This window comes from Erinaceus europaeus, chromosome 2 (assembly GCF_950295315.1).
Source record: "Erinaceus europaeus chromosome 2, mEriEur2.1, whole genome shotgun sequence".
NCBI classification, from domain to species: Eukaryota; Metazoa; Chordata; class Mammalia; order Eulipotyphla; family Erinaceidae; genus Erinaceus; species Erinaceus europaeus.
Window position 1 is genome coordinate 29,599,150 of NC_080163.1, and position 22,670 is coordinate 29,621,819.

The 22,670-nt window shown below is 41.1% G+C and overlaps 1 protein-coding gene across 1 annotated transcript in view; it reads left to right on the forward strand.

Annotated features, from left to right (window-relative positions):
- The first annotated feature begins 360 nt into the window (after nt 1-360).
- The window catches only part of GRAMD2B (GRAM domain containing 2B), a 95,542-nt gene continuing 73,232 nt past the window's right edge, over nt 361-22,670 (forward strand). Inside the window, exon 1 of the mRNA XM_060171314.1 lies at nt 361-656. Coding sequence (XP_060027297.1) covers nt 574-656 — 83 coding nt within the window. The 5' untranslated portion in view covers nt 361-573. The remainder of the gene's footprint in view (nt 657-22,670) is intronic.

Sequence of the window (22,670 nt, forward strand, 5' to 3'; positions counted from 1 at the left end):
CACTCAGTCGTGTCTATTTCCTGTATTTCCAGCCTGCTGCCCACATTAAAAAAAAAGAAGAAAGAAAGATAGAAAGAAACAAAGAAAAGAAACAAAGACAAGAAAGAAAAAGAAAACTACAGTAGAGGGTCAGGAATTTAAAAAATAAAAAAAAGAGCCCCAATTTACCAGGAGGCTTAATATATCATGTCTTATTAGACAAATGTCTCACCGGCCTGGCCAATTAGCTTCCTCTTCCCCAGAAAGACTAGTTCAACAGGTTTCCTTCTCTTCCTCAACCTCCTGTGTTGGGGAAAGAGGCTGTCACTTCTCTTGGACCCTCCTCTTCCCCGCCTTCTTCCCTCCCTCCGCCCCTCCCTCCCGGCTCTTACACGCTATCCCGGGCCGAAGCGCCGCCCAGAGCGTGTCCAGTTTGGTGGGGTCGGGATTCGCCCGGCCTGGATGAGCCGAGCGGCCGAGGGCGCGGTGGAGGACGCGGCGCGGCTGGCGGGGCCTGCGCTGGGGACAGCGGCAGCTCTGGGGGCGCAGAGCGGGCGCGCAGAGGTCTAAAAGTGCCCTCCAGACGCGGCCCTGATGACCGAGCTCCAGCAAGATGTGGACGACACAAAGCCTGCCAAAGTGCTCGGCAAGAGAGAGAGCAAAGTTAGCGCAGCCCAGTAAGTACTTGGCAGCTGCTAACCAAGAATCCCGGGCGGGAGAACGCGCGCTGCCCAAAACTTTTCGGCCCCAAAGCTTGGGACTTGGAAGCGGTTCTAGAACTTTTACTGGGAGGGACAGGCTGGAGACTTGAACTCTTTCCGAGTCGCCTGATGGATTCCCCCTCCCCCCCCCTTTTCTTTCTGCACGAATAGTGTTGGGGAGAAAGGACACAACAGCATTTCAGGAATGCGTCTTAGTTTGCAAGCCGGTGGGGATGTGGATTATTTGAGCCGAAAGAAAACACTGTTGGTGTTTTTATAAACCCCAAGGGAGGTCTGGGGAAACCATTCAGATCTCTAAAGCTGTGTTTAGAAACAATGAATGCTAACATTTATTTCACTTGAACGGCTTCCTGATGACGTGTGGGAAGATGCAGTTGTCTCATCGATGACATCTGGTTATTGGCTTCGCAGGGATGTGTATTTTGTCATTTGATTCAGAGCCTTTCTCACACCCCATTACTCTTTCTCTTGTAGAGAGGAAAAATGGTGGAAAGCAAGATAGGCTTTAGCTTTCCCCTCAAAGACTGCCTGCCTTTCGTTGTGTACTTAACACAAAGTTAATGCACTTTTTAAAAGAGGATGTGTGAGGAGAGGGTGGGAGAACTTCATATATCATAAAATAAAACACTTCAAACATTGGACTATGACTACCTTCTTAAAAGATTAGTGAACATAATAGGATCTGCACACAGTTTGATCTATACACTTTCTGGCTTAAACTGAAAACTCCAAACAGTTTGATCACAAACACTAGCTTCCTATGATGAAACGTATGTATCTTTCCTCTTTTTTTTACACTGTGCTTTGGTTTTTAATCCAGAAATGTAACTGTTTACAGGGCTGTGATTGTCAGACATCTTTTTTAAAGGAAAAGAATCTTAAGTATTATTTGCACCACCACTCTACCTCTGTAACATCAGGTGATAGCAAAATAAGTGGCTAAACAGCCAAGTGTCCGCCAAGCTTTTGGAGAGATTTAAAAGGGCTTACTGATAATGGTATAAAAAGACGATAATTTTTTTTATATAGCAAAGTTTCAATCTCCATCACTCATTATTTCAGTATTTTTCTTGTTTCTTTATTGGGGGAATATTGGTTTACAGTTGACAGTAAAATACAGTAGTCTGTACATGTGTAACATTTCTCAGTTTTCCACGTAACAGTTCAACCCCCATTAGGCCCTCCTATTATTTCAGTATTTATTTTTAAAAACTAAGTCTGGTTCCACATAAAGTCTTGCTTTTATAAAGACATAATTCCACTTCCAACCATTTGGAGGTGGGCTAAAGTGTGAGAAGAAAAGCTTTTTTTTAAAATTTATTTACTTATTCTCATTTTGCTGCCCTTGTTTTATTGTTGTAGTTATTATTGTTGTCTATCTGCGTTGTTGGATAGGACAGAGAGAAATGGAGAGGGGAGGGTAAGACAGAGAGGGGGAGAGAGAGACACCTGCAGACCTGCTTCACCGCTTGTGAAGCGACTCCCCTTCAGGTGGGGAGCCGAGGGCTTGAACCGGGATGCTTACACTGGTCCTTGCGTTTTGCCCAACATGCGCTTAACCCGCTGCGCTACCACCCAACTCCCGAAGAAAAGCTTTATTAGTTGCTATGATTTGTTCTTCCAAAGATCTTGTTCGTGTCCTCTTCCAGTACTTGCTTTCCTTGGCTCCTTTCCTTTGCCCTCCCAGTACTTGAGCTGATTTTCTTTGCATCCCAAAAGATGACTGAGTAAACACTGCTGTAGGTAATGCCTTACAAAAATGTTATTTTTTTAAGCACCCCCCCCCCAAATCCTTACTCTAATAATTCAATTCTGAGGGTGGGTGGGAGAGGGCAGGAGAACTTTCAAATGACATCTTTTTTTCTTTTACATACTTTTTCTTTTATAGATTTCTCTGAAGAGGAGGTAGCATAGACAGACTTTTTTTAAATTTATTTATAAAATAGAAATATTGACAAGACCATAGAATAAGAAGGGTACAATTCCACACACTTCCCACCACCAGAGCTCCATATCACATCCTTTCCCTTGAAGGCTTTCCTATCCTTTAATCCATCTGGGAGTATGGACCCAGGATCATTATGGGGTGCAGAAGGTGGAAGGTCTGGCTTCTGTAATTGCTTCTCCACGGAACCTGGGCATTGGCAGGTCAATCCGTGCTCCCAGCCTGACCCTATCTTTCCCTAGTGGGGCAGGGCTCTGGGGAAGCAGGGTTCCAGGACACATGGTGGGGTCGTCTGCCCAGTGAAGTCAGATTGGCATCATGCTAGCATCTGCAATTTGGTGACTGAAAAGCATTTCAATATAAAGTAGAACAAATCATTTAATAATCAGGAACCTAAAGGCAAGGATACAGGAGCTGAGATTTGGGGTCTTAATTTTGGAAAAAGCTAGTAGATCTATTTTAAGGGTCCCATGACTTTACTGATTTTTGCCTGAACCCAACAGTTAACATGCAAGTGGACCAATGGTATTGTCTGGAGAGATGGTGTCAGAGTTGAGAATAGGACTAAAAAGCTGAATCAGGGAAGAGAATAGCTTCTACATATGAGAATAATATATAAATATTATTATAACCCCCATCGATTTGATCTGGGACCTGTATTCATCACAGGAGCCTGTGTAATCTCTGCATCCCTGTAGGTCTGAGCTCACATTTTGTGGTCATGGCTAGGAACATTCTAGGCTGCACTAATTTCAAGACCCATCTTCCTCGAGTGGTAGAGTATATTGGCCCAACCTCCCTTCAGAGAATAGGGCTATCCCTACCATTGTTGATCCTTATAGGGGGCAATATCCTATAGGGGCCCACAAAGGAGTCCACTAGGTTGTTCCTGATGGAGATGACCAGTGACAGTAGAGGGATCTGTTAGAGGTCTAGGCCCATCATGTCTGTGTGGGAATCCCAGGATTCCCTGGCTAGGGCCCTGGGTCATGAGGTGACCTGATAATAACCAGAAGAGCCATCATTAAAGTATGCCGGTCTCTTGCCCTTATCCAGCTTTTGTAGTCCTTGCTTTGAGCATAGACAGCCTTAATAGCATATATAGATGGTGGGTGTGGCAGGCACAGCAAGTGACCAGACTAGAACCGAAGACTTTCAACCCTTAGTCCAAAATACGAAAGGCAGTATTGAGTTCACAAAACAGAAAATTTCTCGTCTACCCAGCCACTACTAAGATTTGGAATCTTCACATCCCTAACCATCTAGATACTCAGCTAAGAAGATCATTCTAGTGGTAGCTCACCAACTAGATGCCTATATTGCCAAGCACAAAACCCAGGTTTGGGGCCTGACACCACATGGGAAATGCTTTGGCATTTTCTTTACAGTATGGTCATTTGTCCAGGCCTTTTAAAGTTCAGGCTTCTTGAAGAAGATTCAGTGTTGGGGTATCTCCCTCCTCTCTGTCTAGCTGAATGAAAAAGTGGTTAGATCAGTAAAACTGCAGGCACAAGGCCTCAGGTCCAACAAACAGATAATTTTTGATTGATTGAAAATTTACTCCAGCTCTGACTGTTTCTATTAACTAAAAACTCTTTAGATATGCACAAAAAAATTTGCAGAAGATACACATTGAAACTTGCTATTCCAACATAGCCTTTCATTTGGAATTATGAGTTTCACAGCTTTATTTTACTCAACAAATGCTGCAATACCTATTTGTTCACTAATGGTGGGGAATGCAAGAATAAATGTGATTAGGTATCTGACCTTCCTGAACTCCAAAAGTGGAGAACTCGGGCAGACACAGATGGCTACTGTGCTTCTAAGGACTCTGGTGACTGTTACCAGTTAAACACAGAAACAAGACATTATAAAAGTCTGACCTATGACTGAATCTTTTCCCACACTTAGTACCCGTATTTGTTCAACAGTCTGTGATACAAATGTCTCTTGGTTTGTTTGGGGTTTTTCTTTGGTTTTCCTCTACAAAGTGGTCATTTCCAGGCCTCTTGAAGTCACTGACTCAGTGTAAGGTTTTAGACTTGATGTTCTTAACTCTTAAACTCTTGCTATGATGAGCAGAATAAGAGGAATTCTGAGAAGAGGTGGGTACATTTATCAGTGACAGCTTGCTGTGATAGTTCCATAATTAAATTCATTTTGAGTGGTCAGGTTTCTGTTTAGAAACCCAATCTAACACCTGTTTGAACTTTGTAACTGAACTGGTTGTCACTAAGTTGTTAAAGTCCTTATTTCTCATTATCTGTAGCTACACCCACATGATCCTCATCACTCGAACTTAGCCTCTTAAGTGGAAGCAGCTGACATTTGTTGAAAAACGTTTGCTATGTGACAGGCGGTGTGCTCAGTTTTACATTCATTTATTTGCTTGCATACAGAGTAGATGCTATCATGTCTATTTTACAAATAAGAACACTGAAGCTGCTAGGAGTTATGCAACTAAGTAGAGACACAGCTAATAGAACAATTCACATGAAAGGCTGAGTCTCCAAACTCTAGAGCTTGGATTTGAATACTTTATTTGTATCCTTCTAAATCCAGAATCTATGCTGACCTTCCATGACCTACTCTTAAAATAAACTCCTGCCAGGAATAAGACCTTTAATGACTTGTACACATACAGAGTTCATTTCAGTCTTTTTTAGTTGTAATGCTAACCAGCACTCATCTTTTTTTAATTTAAATTTTTTGTATTGTCTTTATTTATTGGATAGAGACAGTCAGAAATCGAGAGGGATGGGGGAGATAGAGAAGGAGAGAGACAGAGAGACACCTGTAGCCCTGCTTCACCACTTGTGAAGCTTTCCCCCTGCAGATGGGTTTTTTTTAACCAAATTAGCCTAAGTCAGCCTTAAACTTAAGAGATGATAAAACAGAATAAAGAATAGTGTGCTGAAGATAGCGCTCACCTCTTTGTTCTTCCTTTTCCTCACCTCCATTCTCCTTTCTCTTAGTACATTCCTTTATGTCAACTAACATTTTCCTTCTATTACTGTTATTACTACTACTACTAGTAGTAGTCTTATTCATTTATTAATGAGAGAATTCAAGCCAGAGCATCACTGTGGAGCATGCAGTTCTGGGATTAGAATTCAGAACCTCATACTTGTAATACCTTCACTCTTTACTTGTACCACCTCCTGGGCAGCAAGTTTTCTTTCATTTAAAACCTTCGCTTATAACCGGCCACACACTCATCTCTTCCTTATCAGTGTTCATGTCCTATGTGGTCAGCCCAACAGAATTTATCTCTAGCTGTTATTACTATTAATTAACAATTAACATTTTATTGACTGTGCAATATGTACAAAGTACTGTTTGAAGCTGATAATGTATACTCACAAATCCAGTGGCTATTGGTTAGCTTCCCTTAAGAAGATTGTAAACTCCAATTACATTTTTCCTCATTCATTTTCTCAAAGGGCCCAAGAGAGAATCTTTTTTTTTTCTTATTTTTACGAACCACCTGTTAGTAAGTTGGGGAGCTGAACTCAGTGCCCCAATTTAAGTTTATAGTGTGTTTATAGCTCCATTTAGTTTCAGTTTGTTAAAGGGAGATAACTGCTCTCCTAAATTTTCTTAAAATCAGAGCCAATGAAATAACTCACGTGGATGGTGTACTGCTTTACCATTTGTACAAGTGAGTGTCCCTCACTGCGAACTTCATTGCTGCGGTCTCTTTCTTTTTTTTTTTTTTCCTCCAGGGTTATTGCTGGGCTCGGTGCCTGTACCATGAATCCACCGCTCCTGGAGGCCATTTTTCCCCCTTTTGTTGCCCTTGTTGTAGCCTCGTTGTGGTTATTATTATTACCATTGTTGATGTTGTTCGTTGTTGGATAGGACAGAGAGAAATGGAGAGAGGAGGGGAAGACAGAGAGGGGGAGAGAAAGATAGACACCTGCAGACCTGCTTCACCGCCTGTGAAGCGACTCCCCTGCAGGTGGGGAGCCGGGGGCTCCAACCGGGATCCTTATGCAGGTCCTTGTGCTTTGCGCCACGTGCGCTTAACTTACTGTGTCACCGCCCGACCCCCACTGTGGTCTCTTTCATGTTCTCCCTCTGTCTCTCTCTCTCTAAAAAACTAAAATAATTTTTCTTAAAGTCAACTTTCTTTGAGCAGCTAGAATTTTAGGTACATTTAATTGCCCAAGTTCTGTAATATGTTTATCTTTATGTGTCAAGTGAGGCTGCAAATTTTCTTATTTATTTATTTATTTATTTATTTATTTATTTATTTATTTTACCAGAGCACTGCTCAGCTCTGGCTTATCTGGTGGTACAGGGGTTGAACTTGGGACTTAGGAGCCTCAGGCATGAGTATCTCTTTGCATAAGCATTATGCTACCTACCTCCAGCACACACATCCCCGATTTATTTATTCATTGCCAAAGTGCATGCTTGATTTAAAAATAAAACGTACATATTTTCTCACCAAGAATCGATCACTTAGATGCATATTACCTTTTGATAAGATCGTATTTCCTTTTGATAAGATTGTGCGCACATGCACACATGGAGAGGGAGAGGGAGAGGGAGAGAGAGAGGGAGAGAGAGAGGGAGAGAGAGAGGGAGAGAGAGAGGGAGAGAGAGAGGGAGAGGGGGGACTGACTCACCGTCCAAAGCATTGCTTGGCTATTTATGATGTCCTATATTTTTGTCTTCCTTGTTTGTATTCAGTGCTGGGGACTGAACCCAGGAAGGACCTCACATATGCAATGCATGTGCTCTTCAGCTGAGCCATCTTCCCATCCCCATAATTCCTCTTAAACTCGTGGTTCTTTCTTACTTTAGTTGCCTTTTCACTCTAAATTTTACCTTCCCATCACTTAAACAGTTCTAAGATAAGCCTTTGGGGAACACATTTTATGAGTGAGATATACCTCTTTTTTTCTCTCTTTCTCTCTTTCTCTCTTTCTTCTTTCTTTCTTGAACATAAGATAAGAGACAGAAAAAGGGCAAAGTACTGTTCTACATCAATGAAGTTCTGACCTGTGTTGTTTTTCTTGTAAGACTGTGTCTTCTTTTTGCCTCCAGGATTATCGCTGGGGCTTGGTGCCTTACATTACGAATCCACTGATGCATTTCAAATATACACACACACACATATATGTGTATATATATATATATACATATATATATTTCTGGGCAGAACCTACCTTGATTCTTATTTTTTTATTCAGTTACATTGCATACAATATGTATTTGTAATATCATTTGAATATGAAATGCTGAGACCTTAAGAATTTAAGGATTCTGGAAACTCATTCAGCTTCCTATAGAGGATGATGGATGTGAGTAATACCAGCTTTTCATTTAAAATGAACATTTCTGCTAGCAAGAAAGTAACAGCTACATTAAGAACATGTTTTAGTGGGAGTAGCACAGCAGGTTAAGCATACGCAAAATGCAAAGACCGGTATAAGGATCACAGTTCAAGCCCCGGCTCCCCACCTGCAGGGGAATCCCTTCACAAGCGGTGAAGCAGGTCTGCAGGTGTCTATCTTTCTCTCCCCCTCTCTGTCTTCCCCTCCTCTCTCCATTTCTCTCTGTCCTTTCCAACAACAACAGCATCAAGAACAATAATAACTAAAACAACAAGGGCAACAAAAAGGAAATAAATAAATATTTGAAAAAATTTTTAAAAAGAACATGCTTTAGTTCATTAGGAGTGAATTCAAATAACAGTAAATTACTTGCAGTAGAAGCATGTATCTGACTGTACTGTCTGTGTGTGGCGTATTTAGGGTACTTGACGAACAGCATAGAGTTGAATTGTGGAACTAGTTCTTGCGTGTGAGCAAGAAAAGCAATGATGAACAATTATCAACTATAGCCCATTGCTTCGTGCATAATTTACTCCAAATTTTGAAAATGCCTTCTGTATATGATGTCCTCTTTTGGGTTTTCTTTATAAATTTTTAAAATTATCTTTATATATTTATTGGATAGAGACAGCAAGAAATTGAGAGGAGGGAGGAGATAGGTGGATGGACGGAAGGATGGATGGAGTGAGTGAGCTGTAGCCCTGCTTCACTACTTGTGACGTTTTCCTCCCTGCAGGTGGGGACTGAGAGCTAGAACCTGGGTCTTTGTGCACTGTAAAATGTGCTCAACCAGGTGCTCCACTCCCCCACCTCTTGATGCTTTAACATTTGTGTGTGGTTGCAAACGGAATATGAATGCATATTCATTTTTTTCTTCTATCTTAATTTGCAGATCACCAAATTTGACAAATTTTCTGTTACACCTTTTACGATAAATTCTAGCAGAGGAAAGTTACATTAGAAAACAAGTCATAATAAAGTAAAACAGTGGAGGGAGTTGAAAAGATGGAAAGAAACTATATAGGTGTTTTTTGGTTTTTTTTTTTTAAGTTTTAAACATTTTGAAAAGAAATTTGAGTCAGATCAGCTCTATGGCCAGAGAGTAAAATACCATAGGAAATCAAGAATATAGGCACTAGGAGATTAGCTTTGACTTTTTTTTTTTTAATGGAGATAAGTAGTATTTTAATGCAATGTTGAAAACCTCAAATTTAATACAAACTTTCACCACAATCAAGATGACATTCTAGATTAAGGCAGGCTCTTGTTAGGACCCTGCATCTCTGTGTAAGGGGCACAGTGGTCTCCAGTTGCCTTGCAGCTCTGGTTTTTCACCTCCAGGTTGGGAAGTGTTGACAAGGGCAGTAGATTAGGCAGTGGAGATTAGGCTTTGAAATGACTTTGAGTGACTTTCTTGTGTCTGTAGTGTGACCCTGGCAAGTTCCTTAGCACCTTGAAGTCTCCACCTCACCCTTGCAAAGGGAAATAGTGAAGTCAGCTGTTTCATGCAGACTTGCTTTGAAATTTAAATAGGCACTGTGAGAAATGTACTTCACCTAATGCCTGACATTGTCAACTCTATATAAACTGTTGCTATGTTGGACCTTTAACTGTGGAAAATCTTTGGCATGTTGTATGGTGGCGGTGGGAGGAAGGCATAAACTGTTATCAGGCTGAATTCTTACAGTTCAGAAGGTCTGAATCCTCACAGTAGTTGCACATCCCACAATTAAGTAAGTTTTGAGGTTATTTTGTGATAGCCCCTGAGCATTTCCATAAGTCCAGTGTGGCATCTTGGGTGGTGGTGGTGTTTTATTTTGTTTACTTGTCATCATGATTATGTCTATGGCTTCATGCCTGCATGATGAATCTGTTGCTCCCAGTGGCCATTTGTATTAGATGATAGGACAGAGAGAAGTTGAGGGAAGGGAATTAGCGAAGGAGAAAGTAAAAGAAGACACCTGAAACCCGGCTTCACCACTTGTGAAGTTTCTCCACCATGTAGGGGGGGGGGGGACTGAGGGCTTAAACCTGGGTCTTTGCACATGGTAATGTGTTCCTGGCCTCCTGTCATAACAATTTTATGACTTAACCAGCTTATCTAATATCACTAACCAATTCGGATTACTATGTGTTTTGTCCAGTGTTATTATCTAGGATTCATTGATTTTCACATCCTGCTTCCTGGCATAGAGCTTTTCTCTCTAGACTCCTCATCTTCAAAGCACTGAGTTTTGTGGGGGGTTTTTTGTTTGTTTATTTGTTTGTTTTCCTTTCCAAACTCCAGTAGAACTCTCCTTCCACATCTGATTCGCTAAAATCTCTCTAGTTTCCAATTACTCAGCTTTGGGTACATCCTACATTTTCAAATGGAGACAGTCCCTCCACAACCACTTTCTCTTAAAAGAGGGTGCTTTTTATCCACGTTTAAGTTTCTTGCCTTTAGAAGAGAAGCAAAACTAACTTACACTGTATCATCTAAGGTAAATGAATTTCCATGCTGTCACTGGTCACTCCATGTATGCCAGAGGTCCTCACGTTCATAATAAGACACGATGTCCCAAAATGCAGATTCTTTTGACACATATATTGAGATAATACTTTGTAATGTCCTTCTCTCAAGTACAGTTCAATGACTGTTGACTATTGAACATATGTATTGATGAGAGAGACAAAGCATTGCCATGGCACATATAGTGACAGTGATGTCATTTGGGACCTCAGGTTAGCAAGTCCCACACTCTCCAACTGTGCTACCTCCTAGGCAGCCAGAACACAGGTTTTTTTTTTTTTTTGAGTGTATATTAACACCATTATCACCATGAAAAGTAGCAACAGAACCTATTTAAAAAGTTAAGAAACTAAAGGGAAGAAATAGATGTGGGAAGGTAGAGACAAGTAAGGAGATGGGAAGAAAAATCAAAGAGAGTTAGAAAAACAAAGGGAGAAAGGGCCAGGCAATGATGCACCTGGTGAAACACACATATTAAACTGAAGGAGGACCCAGGTTCAAACCCCCGGTCCCCACCTGCAGGGGGAAAAGCCTCACAAGGGGTGAAGTAGGGCTGCAGGTGTCTCTCTGTCTCTTTTTCCTCCCTATCTCTCCCACCCCTCTCAATTTCTTTTTGACTCTATCCAATAACAAATAAATAAATAAAATAAAATATTTTTAAAGAATCTTAAAAAAAAAAAAAGGGAAAGAGGGGAAAGGAATGAACTTTATTGAAAAGAAAAAGATGCTAAGTTGCCATTCATGTAAATGACCTGCCTCAATACTAGGGGATTCTCCTTCTCTTCTCATTCTGTGTCTCCTGTGTCCCGTCAGTAGCCTTAAACACCTGGATGGATGGGTGATTGATAAGCCTCTTCTTCCCTAATGCAGATACAGATCTGTATATCAGTGTCATATTTTTCTTAAAGTCCATATATGCCAAGTGTATCATTAAATACGTATCTGTTATCATATTGATTTTTTTCAAATTATGTCTTCCATCCTGTGCAGAGAGTTAGAGAGAATAACCTCAAAAATAAGCTGACTTTTGTCTTTGACTATTTAAGGGTTATTATTTGAAGAACATTATCTTGTGATCCCATAAATTATTTTTTAAGTATTTATGTATTTACTTATTCCCTTTTGTTGCCCTTGTTTTGTTGTTGTAGTTATTTTTGTTGTTGTTATTGATGTCGTCATTGTTGGATAGGACAGAGAGAAACAGAGAGAGGAGGGGAAGACAGAGAGGGGGAGAGAAAGAGAGACACCTGCAGACCTGCTTCACCACTTGTGAAGCGACTCCCCTGCAAGTGGGAAGCCGGGGATTTGAACTGGGATCCCTACACCGGACCTGGTGCTTGGCGCCACCGCCCGACTCCCACCCATAAATTATTTTTATTTTGTTTTGTTTATACGACACCATATCACCACTTTCCTCATTTTTTATGAGAACGAGGGAGGGGGCAGAGCAGAGAGGGGGAGCCAGATGGGCAGACAGAGGAAAAAGTACCAAAGTACCACTCCACCATCCATGGAGCTCCCTGAGGGCCATCTCTGGTGTTCTCAGTGTGATGCAGGGGCTAGAACCCAGGGCCTTGTGCATGGAAGGATGCTTTACCCACCAGAGGAGTGATTTTGAAATCCTAGTGTATAGAACTGTAAAAGATGCATTGTGAATTGAGTTGCTGTATATTGATTATGATGAAGCTCTAACTTATCTTGAAAGCTTTCACTATATCTATGGGGGGGGGCGTTTGTTGTTATTTGTTTGTTTTTGTTTTTGTCTCCAGGGTCATCGCTGGGGCTTGGTCCCTGCACTATGAATCCACTGCTCCTGGAGGCCATTTTTGTTGGGCATTACACCCTGCTCCATCGTTGATACTATGATCTATTTACATAAGCATTGTTTTGCCTGAGACCCGCCCTGCCTGCAGGGTATTGTTTTATCCCATTAGTTAGAACTTTCCCAACAGCTGCTATGGAAGCTTTCTACATTTGCGCTCTCTTCTTTTCTCCACCCCCTCTCCTAGACATTTCCTTTTCCCACTTGCCACTTACAGATTAAAGAGATATATAAAAAGCATTGTCTCTGATCAGTAAAGCCATTGCATTGTGTTCCCGCTCAGCCATGAGTTCCTGGTCTCTTCTCTCTCCGGCAATGCTAGCCCGGCACATTTTTTCCCCATTTTTGTTGCCATTGTTGTTATTGCTGTTGTTGTTGTTGGATAGGACAGAAAGAAATCGAGAGAGGAAGGCAAGACAGAGGGGGAGAGAAAGACAAGACACTGCAGATCTGCTTCACCACTTGTGGAGTGACTCCTCTGCAGGTTGGGAGCTGGGGACTCAAACCAGAATCCTTACTCTGGTCCTTGCGCTTTGTGCTTAACCTGCTGCTTAACCACCTGGACCCCAGTATTTTAAAAGTTCATTGGTAAACAATGAACTTCCTTTGATTCTAGTAACTTAAACATGCTTAATATACCAAAGTTCTGTGTTCAGAGTGCGCCTCTATAGAGAATAGATGGCTTCCTTCTTCCTGCTTTATATCTCAATGTCTTTACTAACCAATTACTATGTAGCTTTACTACTGTAATGTTCTCATTAAACCAAACTAATTATTTTTAAAAAGATTTATTTTTCACTTACTTTAGATATGATAGAGTTTCTCGTGAGAGAGTTGAGCCACACCACCACTGCAGTAAGATGCAATAAATACAGGGATTGAAGTGAGAGCCTCAGACATGCAAGTCCTGTCTTCTGCCAGCTTCCCCTGACACATTTTTTTAGTTTACATTAGTTTATAAGATTATATGTTTTAGAGGTATAGTTACATACCTCTTCAAAAATGTATGTCAGCATACCACATCCACCTCACAAGTTCCAGTGCCGCTCCTCCATGGTCCATTGGGCCTTCATCTGTTCAGCCTCCTCCTCTCCCTTTGATAACTTCAGTTCTAGGACAGGATCCAAGGGTTTTTATTTGATAGAGCATGAGACTCACATGCTTGAAGCTCCAACTTCCAACCCCATATACCAGAGTAGTGTTCTGGCTCCTCTCTCTCTCTCTCTCTCTCTCTCTCTTTCTCTCTCTTCCTTTTCCTCTCTTGATTATAAAAAAAAAATCATTTAGAAAAAAAGATCATCACCACCACCTTTTCTGAACCTGATTTCTAAAATTACAAAACAGTAGACCTTCTATCAGAATTTTTTCAGTGAGAGAGAATGTGAGCTAGGGAAAAGGACACTGACACAGCTAACACTTGCAGATGACAATGGAGTTGTGCTCATGTTCTTCATTGACTTTACTAGCTAGAGAGTTCTAGGTTGGGCACCTTGCTAAATGTCATGGCAGTTGTGTAGGTAAGAAGATATGGCCTTCGCCCAAAGAGAAAAATAGACAAAGGAATGATTGTCTTGAGATTTGACCTTCTTTCAAAGCTTAGATGAGATAAAGTAATATCATTGCTATGTGCTAGATACATTTTATGCATAACAGAGACACTTGACTTGCCCTAATAGCTGTTGAGGTTAGAACCAAAATACAAGTTCACTTAATCATTAATCACACACTGAATTAGGAAGAGCAAAGATATAGAAGGCACTGTCACCCATAACTATCTGTGCATTCCTAGGTCTGTTTTCTGTTAGATGTTATTTATTTATTCACTTCATTATTTAGTAGGACAGAGAGAAAATGAGGGGGAGGGGCCAAGTGGTGGTACACCTTATTAAGCGCATACATTACACTGTGCAAGAGCCCAGGTTCAAGGCCCTAGTCCCCATCTGCCGTGGGGAAGCTTCATGAGTAGTGAAGCAGAACTGCAGGTATCTCTCTCTCTCTTTATGTTTATTTATTTTTATTTTTATTTTTTTACCAGAGCACTGCTCAGCTCTGGCTTATGGTGGTGCAGGGGATTGAACCTGGGACTCTGGAGCCTCAGGCATGAGAGTCTCATTGCATAACCATTATGCTATCTACTCCAGCCCTCTCTCTCCCTCTTTATCTCCTCCTCCCCTCTCGATTTCTCGATGTCTCTATCCAATAATAAATAAATAAATAAAAATAAAATAAATTGAGGGGTGAGGGGAAAATTGAGAGGGAGAGAAGGGATGGGTGGTGACACACTCTGTTGAACACACATGTGACAATCCAGAAGGACCTAGGCTCAAGCCCCTAGTCCCAACCTGCAGGATGAAAGTTTCACAAGTGGTGAAATAGCATTGTAGATCTCTTTCTTTTTCTCTCCCTCTCTCTCTCTCCCCTCTCATCTCTTTCCCTCTGTGTCTCCTCCTTTCCTCTTAATTTCTCTGTCTCTGTCTAAAAAATAAAAGAAAGAGAAAGAGAGGCAGAGAAACTTGTGTATGTGGGGACTGGGGATTTGACTCCTGTACATGGGGACTAGGGATGTGAACCTGGGTCCTTGCACATGGTAACGTGTGCACTCAACCAAGTGTGCCACCACCACCGGTCCCTGTTTTCTCAGGTATAAAAACAAGGCTCATTTCCATTCCGAAACTCTTCACATTGAGAGGAGTTTGAATACTCCATAGAGGACAAAGTAGGAGAACAGCTCTTGCTATCAGTTGGGCACTGGTACTTTCTCTGTGTTTTTGCTAAACACTAGTTCTTCTCTGGATACTGCTGTCTTCCTTCTATACTCACCCCTATGTGCAGTCAGGTTGTGGGGAACTTGATTGTTACAATTGCAGCTCTAAATTGTGATTTGCACAGCACTCATTCTCTGATGATGATTTTGGAAGGTCATAGTTGAGCTCTTCCCACAGGCACAGAGTGTTTCTATGAAGTAATGTGATTTCTTTAAAAAAAAAGAAAGAAAGAAAGAAAATGTGAATGTTGTCTTTCAAAGTAGTCACCAAAGAAACCTAAGAACTTTCCCCAAAAATGCTGCAATTGCATAAACTCTTTCTGAAATTCTTTTTGCAGAGTTACTTTCAAAGCCTGAGCCCAGTTGAATAGTCATAAGGTTGGCAAATCCTCTTTCTTGGAGAATGAATTCAATTTTTTTTTTTTTTTTTTGGAAACAGCCTGCAGCCTAATGTGGTGACTCAGGTGCATAAGAATAGTTCAGATACCTTTAAAGAATTCAGTGAATGTTATTATAAAATATTAAGGTCAAGTTTCTGGCAGTATTTATAAACCACCACGTACACATTTCTCATGGCCACAGAAGTGGGGTGGAAAGAAACTATCCTGTGCCCCTCTGGGTTCTTTAGAGGCTGAAGGGATCAAGAAGTATGAAGCAGGTTAATAGACAAAGTAAAGTGGAATTTCATAAAGATCTCTATGCATAGGAGAGATCCATATATACTTCTGAGTAACTCATTACTCGGTCCTAGACAGGATTGTAAGTAGTTTCACTGAAACAGAGCACTTTGAGAAAAAGAAAAGGAATGTCTGCTAGGAAAACTACCAAAAGGGGCCAGAGGTAAAAGAAAAAGCTTAGACTCAAGTTCCACCCTCTCCACACAGCAGATTCTCCCTCAGGAGAAGCCTTTATCATAAAAGTTATCTCCACTCTGCCTCCCTGTGAAGAAAACCTTTGCCAAAGGCAGGGCAGATTGTTGCTCTTTGATACATTAAGATGTTATAGTTATGATTCTGTCCTGATAGCATTTCTCAGGTTTATAAAGTGCCCAGGAAGATGTTAAGCATATTGTAAAGCATTGCAAAAATACCTAGAGGAGACACATCTAATGTGACAACTCTTCTTTTTCTTTTTCCTGAAGAGTAGATGGAAAACATAATTTTTGAAAAAATTCCATGAGTTTGTATAATCATGTCAGTGAAAGTTTTGCTATCACAATCTTCTTGTACTATCTTCTGCTTCATTAGACATTATACAAATTGCATTTTCTTCAGCCCCCCTCTCACTAAATGTTTTCACTAAATGGTTCTGTTTCCACTGTGTGCAAGGCTGACTTTCCCATCATAGTTATTAGTTGGAAGCTGTCACCTGCTAGTTAACATCTGTAACCTGATTGGACCTCTCCCTGATCTGTCCCAGGACCCACTTAGGAACAAGCATAAATTCCTTACTTTTTTTTTTTCTTTCTTTATTTCCTTTTGCTGCCCTTGTTGTCTTATTGTTGTAGTTATTATTGATGTTGTTGGATAGGACAGAGAAAAATGGAAAGAGGAAGGGAAGACAGAGAGGGGGAGAGAAAGACAGACACCTGCAGACCTGCTTCACCACTTGTGAAGTGACTCCCCTGCAGGTGGGGAGCCAGGGGCTTGAACATGGATCCTTATGCCGGTCCTTGCGCTTAGCGCCACGTGCGCTTAACCCGCTACCGCCCAACTCCCAAATTCCTGACTTTTGGTCAACTGAGATCATGTCTTAGTGCTATATAGTTTAGGGGCCAGGTGGTGCTGCATTTGGTAGAGCTCATGTGTTATGTTATCATGCACAAGGACCCAGGTTCAAGCATTCCATCCTCACTTGCAGAGGGAAACCTCACAAGTGGTGAAACAATTCTGCAGGTCTCTCTCTCTCTCTCTCCCTCCCTCCCTCCCTTTCTCTCTCCTTCTCTACCATCCTTCTCCACTTCCCTCTGTCTCTATAAAAAATAAATAAATAAATAAAAATTTAAAGGTTTTAAAAAATACTGTTTTGTTTAATAGCTTTTATGTGCTCCGACTCAACTTTTTTCTAATCCAGGGTCATTCAGCAAGTGTTTGCCTACTGCTTTCGTCATGCTGGAAAAACAGAGCTAAATGCTATCTGTGTGGTTCTCCCTGAATGGGGAGAGGGGAGCAGGACACATGTACATGCAGCTAGGACCATGTGAGAACAATTCCACAGCAGTGATCTAACACTGATGGGAACAGTGATTTGGGCAACTTATTTTTACTGAAGGTGAACTGAGATACAAGGGGTGATATCTGAAGAGAGGTTGATGGGTAAGAAAGAATCCCCACCTGCAGGGGAAGAGCTTCATGAATAGTCAAGCAGGGCTGCTGGGGTCTCTCTCCCTCTCTCCCTCTCTCCCTCTCTCTCCCTCTCTCTCCCTCTCTCCCCCTCTCCCCCTCTCTCCCTCTCTCCCTCTCTCTCTCTCCTTTCCCTCTCCATTTCTGTCTGTCTCTGTCCACTAAGAAAAAAGGAAATCAAGTCCCATGGGGTTCATCAGTCACCCAGTCTTTGATTTGGATAATTGTTGTGGAAACTTCTAGAACCCTGAGCTGTGCCCTCACCCCCTCCCAGGGAATGTTAATTGGGGAGGCTCCACCGCTTTGTTATAAGGGGATGGGGGAGTCAGTCAGTGCTTGAGCCACCTCCAAAGGGCCCCTGCCTCTCCAGAGACTTATACCCCCACACCTTGTTTTGTGACACATGAACACAGAGCTAGGACCATGTGATAACAATTCCACAGCAGTGATCAAACACTGCTATAAAATAAATATAAATATAAATAAAAACAGTGATTTGGGCAACTTATTTTTTACTGAAGATGAACTGAAACACACGGGTAATAGCTGGAGAGAGGTTAAGGAAAGAATCTGACCTCAACTGGAAGGAGAAAATTATTCCAGGCAGAGGGAAGAATAATGACAGAATGTCAGAAAGGTTAAATTACTGTTTTTGGTGAACAGTTAGGGCTCTCCTGAGACTAAACTGGTTGATTCAGGAAGACTTGTAGGAAGAGCTGAGTGGGGAAAGGCCTTGGAATCCCTATTTAGAATTTTTCCTCTTTGTTTTATTGACTTGGCTTCAATTCCAACTTTGACTTTACTACTGATTCTTTGAAACACAAGGGAAATCAATTCTCTCTGGGCTTCAGTTCCCTCCTCTACAAAGAATGAGAGCAGAGTGACCTCATTTGCTAGATCTCTTCCAACATGAAGAGTCTTTGAAGAAAGTGTCCTACTTCTCTGTGCTCCTCAGTAGTCTTTGTGTGAAGAATTTTATCAGACTAAACTGAACAAAGCTTTCTGAATATGAATAGAATCTTCGCTGTCTTACTCCATTTGGCCCCTATTAGTATTCTTTCTTTTATTTCTTTCCCTAAGTAAGCTTATACCTGATTAAGGCAGAACTGATGCTAAAACATCCCAAAACTCTCCTCTTGGGCTTTTATTCATACATATGAGCATTTAAGGTACGTTCAGAGAGCCTTACTTTACCCTTTGGCTGTGGTGGACAGGACCACGCTGTCTTCTAGACTACTCATAGTAGAAAAGTCTAATCAAATAGCTTCATTTAAAACCCACAGTACATATAAGGACCAGATTGTCAGTAGAGTTCGCTTTCTCGGGTATACTTCAGATATGAAAATAATCACATATTACACTTAAATACTAAATACAGTTTAAAAATCCTATTCACAGCTTTGACGTTAGGATGGCCCAGGAGATGGTACAGCAGTTAGCCTATTGGGCTTGCGGGCATAAGGTCCTGAGTTCAATCCCCAGTGCCACATAATGCTAGAGTGATGTTTTGGGTCTCTCTCTCTCTCTCTCTCTCATTAACAAATAAATCCTTTTTTTTTTTTTGCCTCCATGATTATTGCTGGGGCTTGGTGCCAACACTATGAATCCATTGCTTTGGGTGACCATTTTTTCCATTTTTATTGGATAGGACAGAGAGAAATTGAAAGATGAGGAGAAAGACAGACACCTGTAGATCTACTTTGCTGCTTGTGAAGTGTCCCCGCTGCAGGTGATGAGCCAGGGCTTTGAACCCAGATCCTTTTGTGGGTCCTTGTGCAATTAACTGGGTGCACCAATGCCCAGCTCCCCCCAATCTTTTTTTTAATGAAGTTAGATTCAATCACTAGCACCACCATAAGCCAGAGCTGAGCAGTTATCTGATTTAAATATTTATCTTTCCTTGTGTATCTCTCTCATTAAGATAAATAAATACAGGAGTCAGACGGTAGTACAGTGGATTAAGCGCACATGGCACAAAGTGCAAGGACCGGTGTAAGGATCCCGGTTCAAGCCCCAGCTCCCTACCTGTAGGGGAGTCGCTTCACAAGTGGTGATGCAGGTCTGCGGGTGTCTGTCTTTCTCTCCCTCTCTCTCTCTTCCCCTTCTCTCTCCATTTCTCTCTGTCCTATCCAACAACTGCGACATCAATAACAACAATAATAACTACAACTATAAGAAGAGAACGCGTTTGGCAGAGGACAACCCCTCAACATTAAGTTGGAGGACTCGAAGAGCAGGACCAACTTGAAAAACTGTCAGGAGCTGCTTGTTGCTGGCTTTGAAAGTGACTGGGATCCATGTGGATTCAGTCGGCTAGGAAGGATCGTCAGTTTCCCCAATGAATGGGTACTCACGAGATGCACCACGGGAAGGTCGATCCAATGCATCCCAACAATAAAACAAGGGCAATAAAAGGGAATAAATAAATATTTTAAAAATATATAAATAAACATATATATTTAAATAATGAAGGGGAAACTAGCTTACCATTTAACTTATTAATTAAAATAGAATTTTATCTTTTTAGTATTTTACTTATTGATTGCTAGAGGCAGAGAATTTGAGAGGAAAGGTGGAGAGAGAGGAGAGAGACTTGCAGCACTGCTTTACCACTTGTGAAGCTTCCTCCCCTGCAGGGAGGGTCCCAGGGCTTGAAAATAGGTCCTTTTGTACTGTTATGTGCATTCTGCTGGGTGTGCCACTGCCCAGCCCCTTAAAATTAATTTTTAAAAGCATTTTATAATCCTTAAATACTTCTGTTTAAATCAGTCACTGGATTTAACAAAGACTTTTTGAGGCTCAGCTTGCTGAAAAATGCTACAGTGTGTTACTGAATGTATTAGACACGAACCTTATCTGCAACATTAGAACAGGTTTCAGTATAATTTGAACAGTGTCTTAAAATGACAGTTAATAGGAATTTCAGTCTAAGTACAGGTATTCGTGAATAATTGAAAACTAGTCTAGTGTGGAAACTGGCTTAAATGTTTCTTAGAGGAATAGGAATTGACCAGAGATCATTCAGCCCTGAGAGAATACTCAAAAGAAAGACACATTGATGGGAAACAGCCTGATGACTATGGAGAGCCAGTCCTACCAGCACTGTGTACATGCATGATACTAAATAGCAGTATCTGAGTGAGGGCCAGCAGAGGGTGATCGCACATGCTGTGAATCTACCCAGAATTTGATACAGTAAGGTTTGCATTTTTTAAATGAAATCACCCCAGCAGCAGTATCTTAGATAGACTTGTTTTCATAAAACAAAACAAGAAAAATACAGATCTGATCATTTGAATACCCAAAAACTGGGGACAGGAAGAATAGGTTTGAAAAATAGCAATAAAGTTAAAGTTGCAAGGCCAGGTAATCCGTGGGTGGAGGTTAAGATGCAACATTCTAGCCTGTGTTTTTGTTTGTTTGTTTTTCTCCAGGAGGGCTGCATAGTTTGTGCTGTGATTAGTTAAGCCTGAGAGTGGACAGAAAAGGAGACTTGAATTATTAAAATGATAAGTTAGTTCCCTGTTACTCCTAAAAACCTTGGAATTTTCTAAGTGTTTTAAGTTAATAAACTCCTTTTGATTACACTTGAGTTTATCTGAGTGAAGTGACTGTGGGTAGGACCTCAAAATAGTCTCAGGACAAAACTCATCACCAGAAGGCCAGGTGACTAGAGGATGGAAACTTTCAGCCGGTCTCTAACCTCTTGGGAGGAAAGGGACTCTACTGCATCATAAAAACTCTTGAACAGCGACTGGGAAAGTAGCTTAGCTGGTAGAGTGCATACATAGGGCTCCTAATTTGATCCCAAGTGCGCGCTGGCTTCTCTCATTCACTTTCATAAGAAATAAATGTAAACATTTAAACATTTTTAAAAAGATTTTATGAAACCATGTTTATCAAAGTCCTCGAATGGGTGACACTTAGAGACCTTTTATCTTGCTCTCTGTATCTCTTCCACCTGGCTGTTCTGAAATTGTTTCCTTTACAATAAATTAACATATGAAAATTAAGTATTTTCTTGAGTTCTTTGAGTCCTTCTAACAAATCATTCAGTCTGAGGTGGGAGGACACAGGATCCTTTGATTTAGAGGAAGTAGTCTTGTGGTATTAAACTCTTGATCTGTGGCATTTGTGTTCAATCCAGGAGTATCAGAATTGGGTTGTTAGAAATCTAGTTGGTGTCTGGAGAATCAGAGTTGGTTGTTGGTGTCAGAAAGCATCCCTCTCAGGTGGTCAAAACTTGGGAGACTGATTTAGGAGTTTTCAGCAAAGAGGTGATGGTTAAAATCATGCAATTAAATGGAGTTTTCCAATCTTCAGATAGAGACAATGAAGGTTATGATGACTAAACAGCACAGCAGAAAACACATTAAAATAACTATATAAAACAAAATAGAGGAGCCAGGTGGTGACACACCTGGTTGAGTGCACGTTACAGTGTGCGAAGACCCAGGTTTGAGCCCCCAGTCCCCTCCTGCAGAAGGAATGCTTTGAAAGTGGTGAAGCAGTGTTTCAGGCATCTCTCTGTCTCTCCCCCTTTACCACCCTCTTCCTTCTAGACTTGTGGTTGTCTCTATCCAATAAATAAAATAAAGATAATTTTAACAAAAAGATTTATTAAAAAATAGAATAGAACCCTGGAGTGAAAGGAGAGGGGTCTCAAAAGGTGGTCAGCAGAGAGAAAAGGGGTTCAAATGCAGCATGAAGGAAACTATTACAGTGCCCTTGAAATTAAGCAATATAGATCTCATAAACTTTGCCAGAGAAAAGGTTGTGGAGTGTTGGCAACAAAGGCCCAACTACAGTGAGCACACTGAAGAGAAACAAAGCAGATAGGGTGAGCATGTTTCGACTATGATTTCAAGATGCTTGACTGGGGACTGACAGCAAGATGCAGGTAATGGTGAGGTCAAAGGAGGTTTTGATTTTCAATTGAGAGCTTTCCTGACCTTATAAACTAGAAGAATGAGTCAGCAGAGAGGGAAAAGATGATGATGTCACACAAAGATGAAAATAAATGATAAAACAAAGCCAGAGTTGTCAATAAAGGGCTTGAATATCAGTGTGACAGAGCAGGAATGTATAAATGCAGGCATAGGTTGTTATAGGCCAAGGGAGATGTGTTGTGCTCTGGTGATTACTTCAATTTTTAGTTTTCTTAGCAAAGTCATAGCATGTACCCTTTCATTCACAGGAATGAGTTGTGTCTGGCTAGGGATTTGAGTGTTTGGAG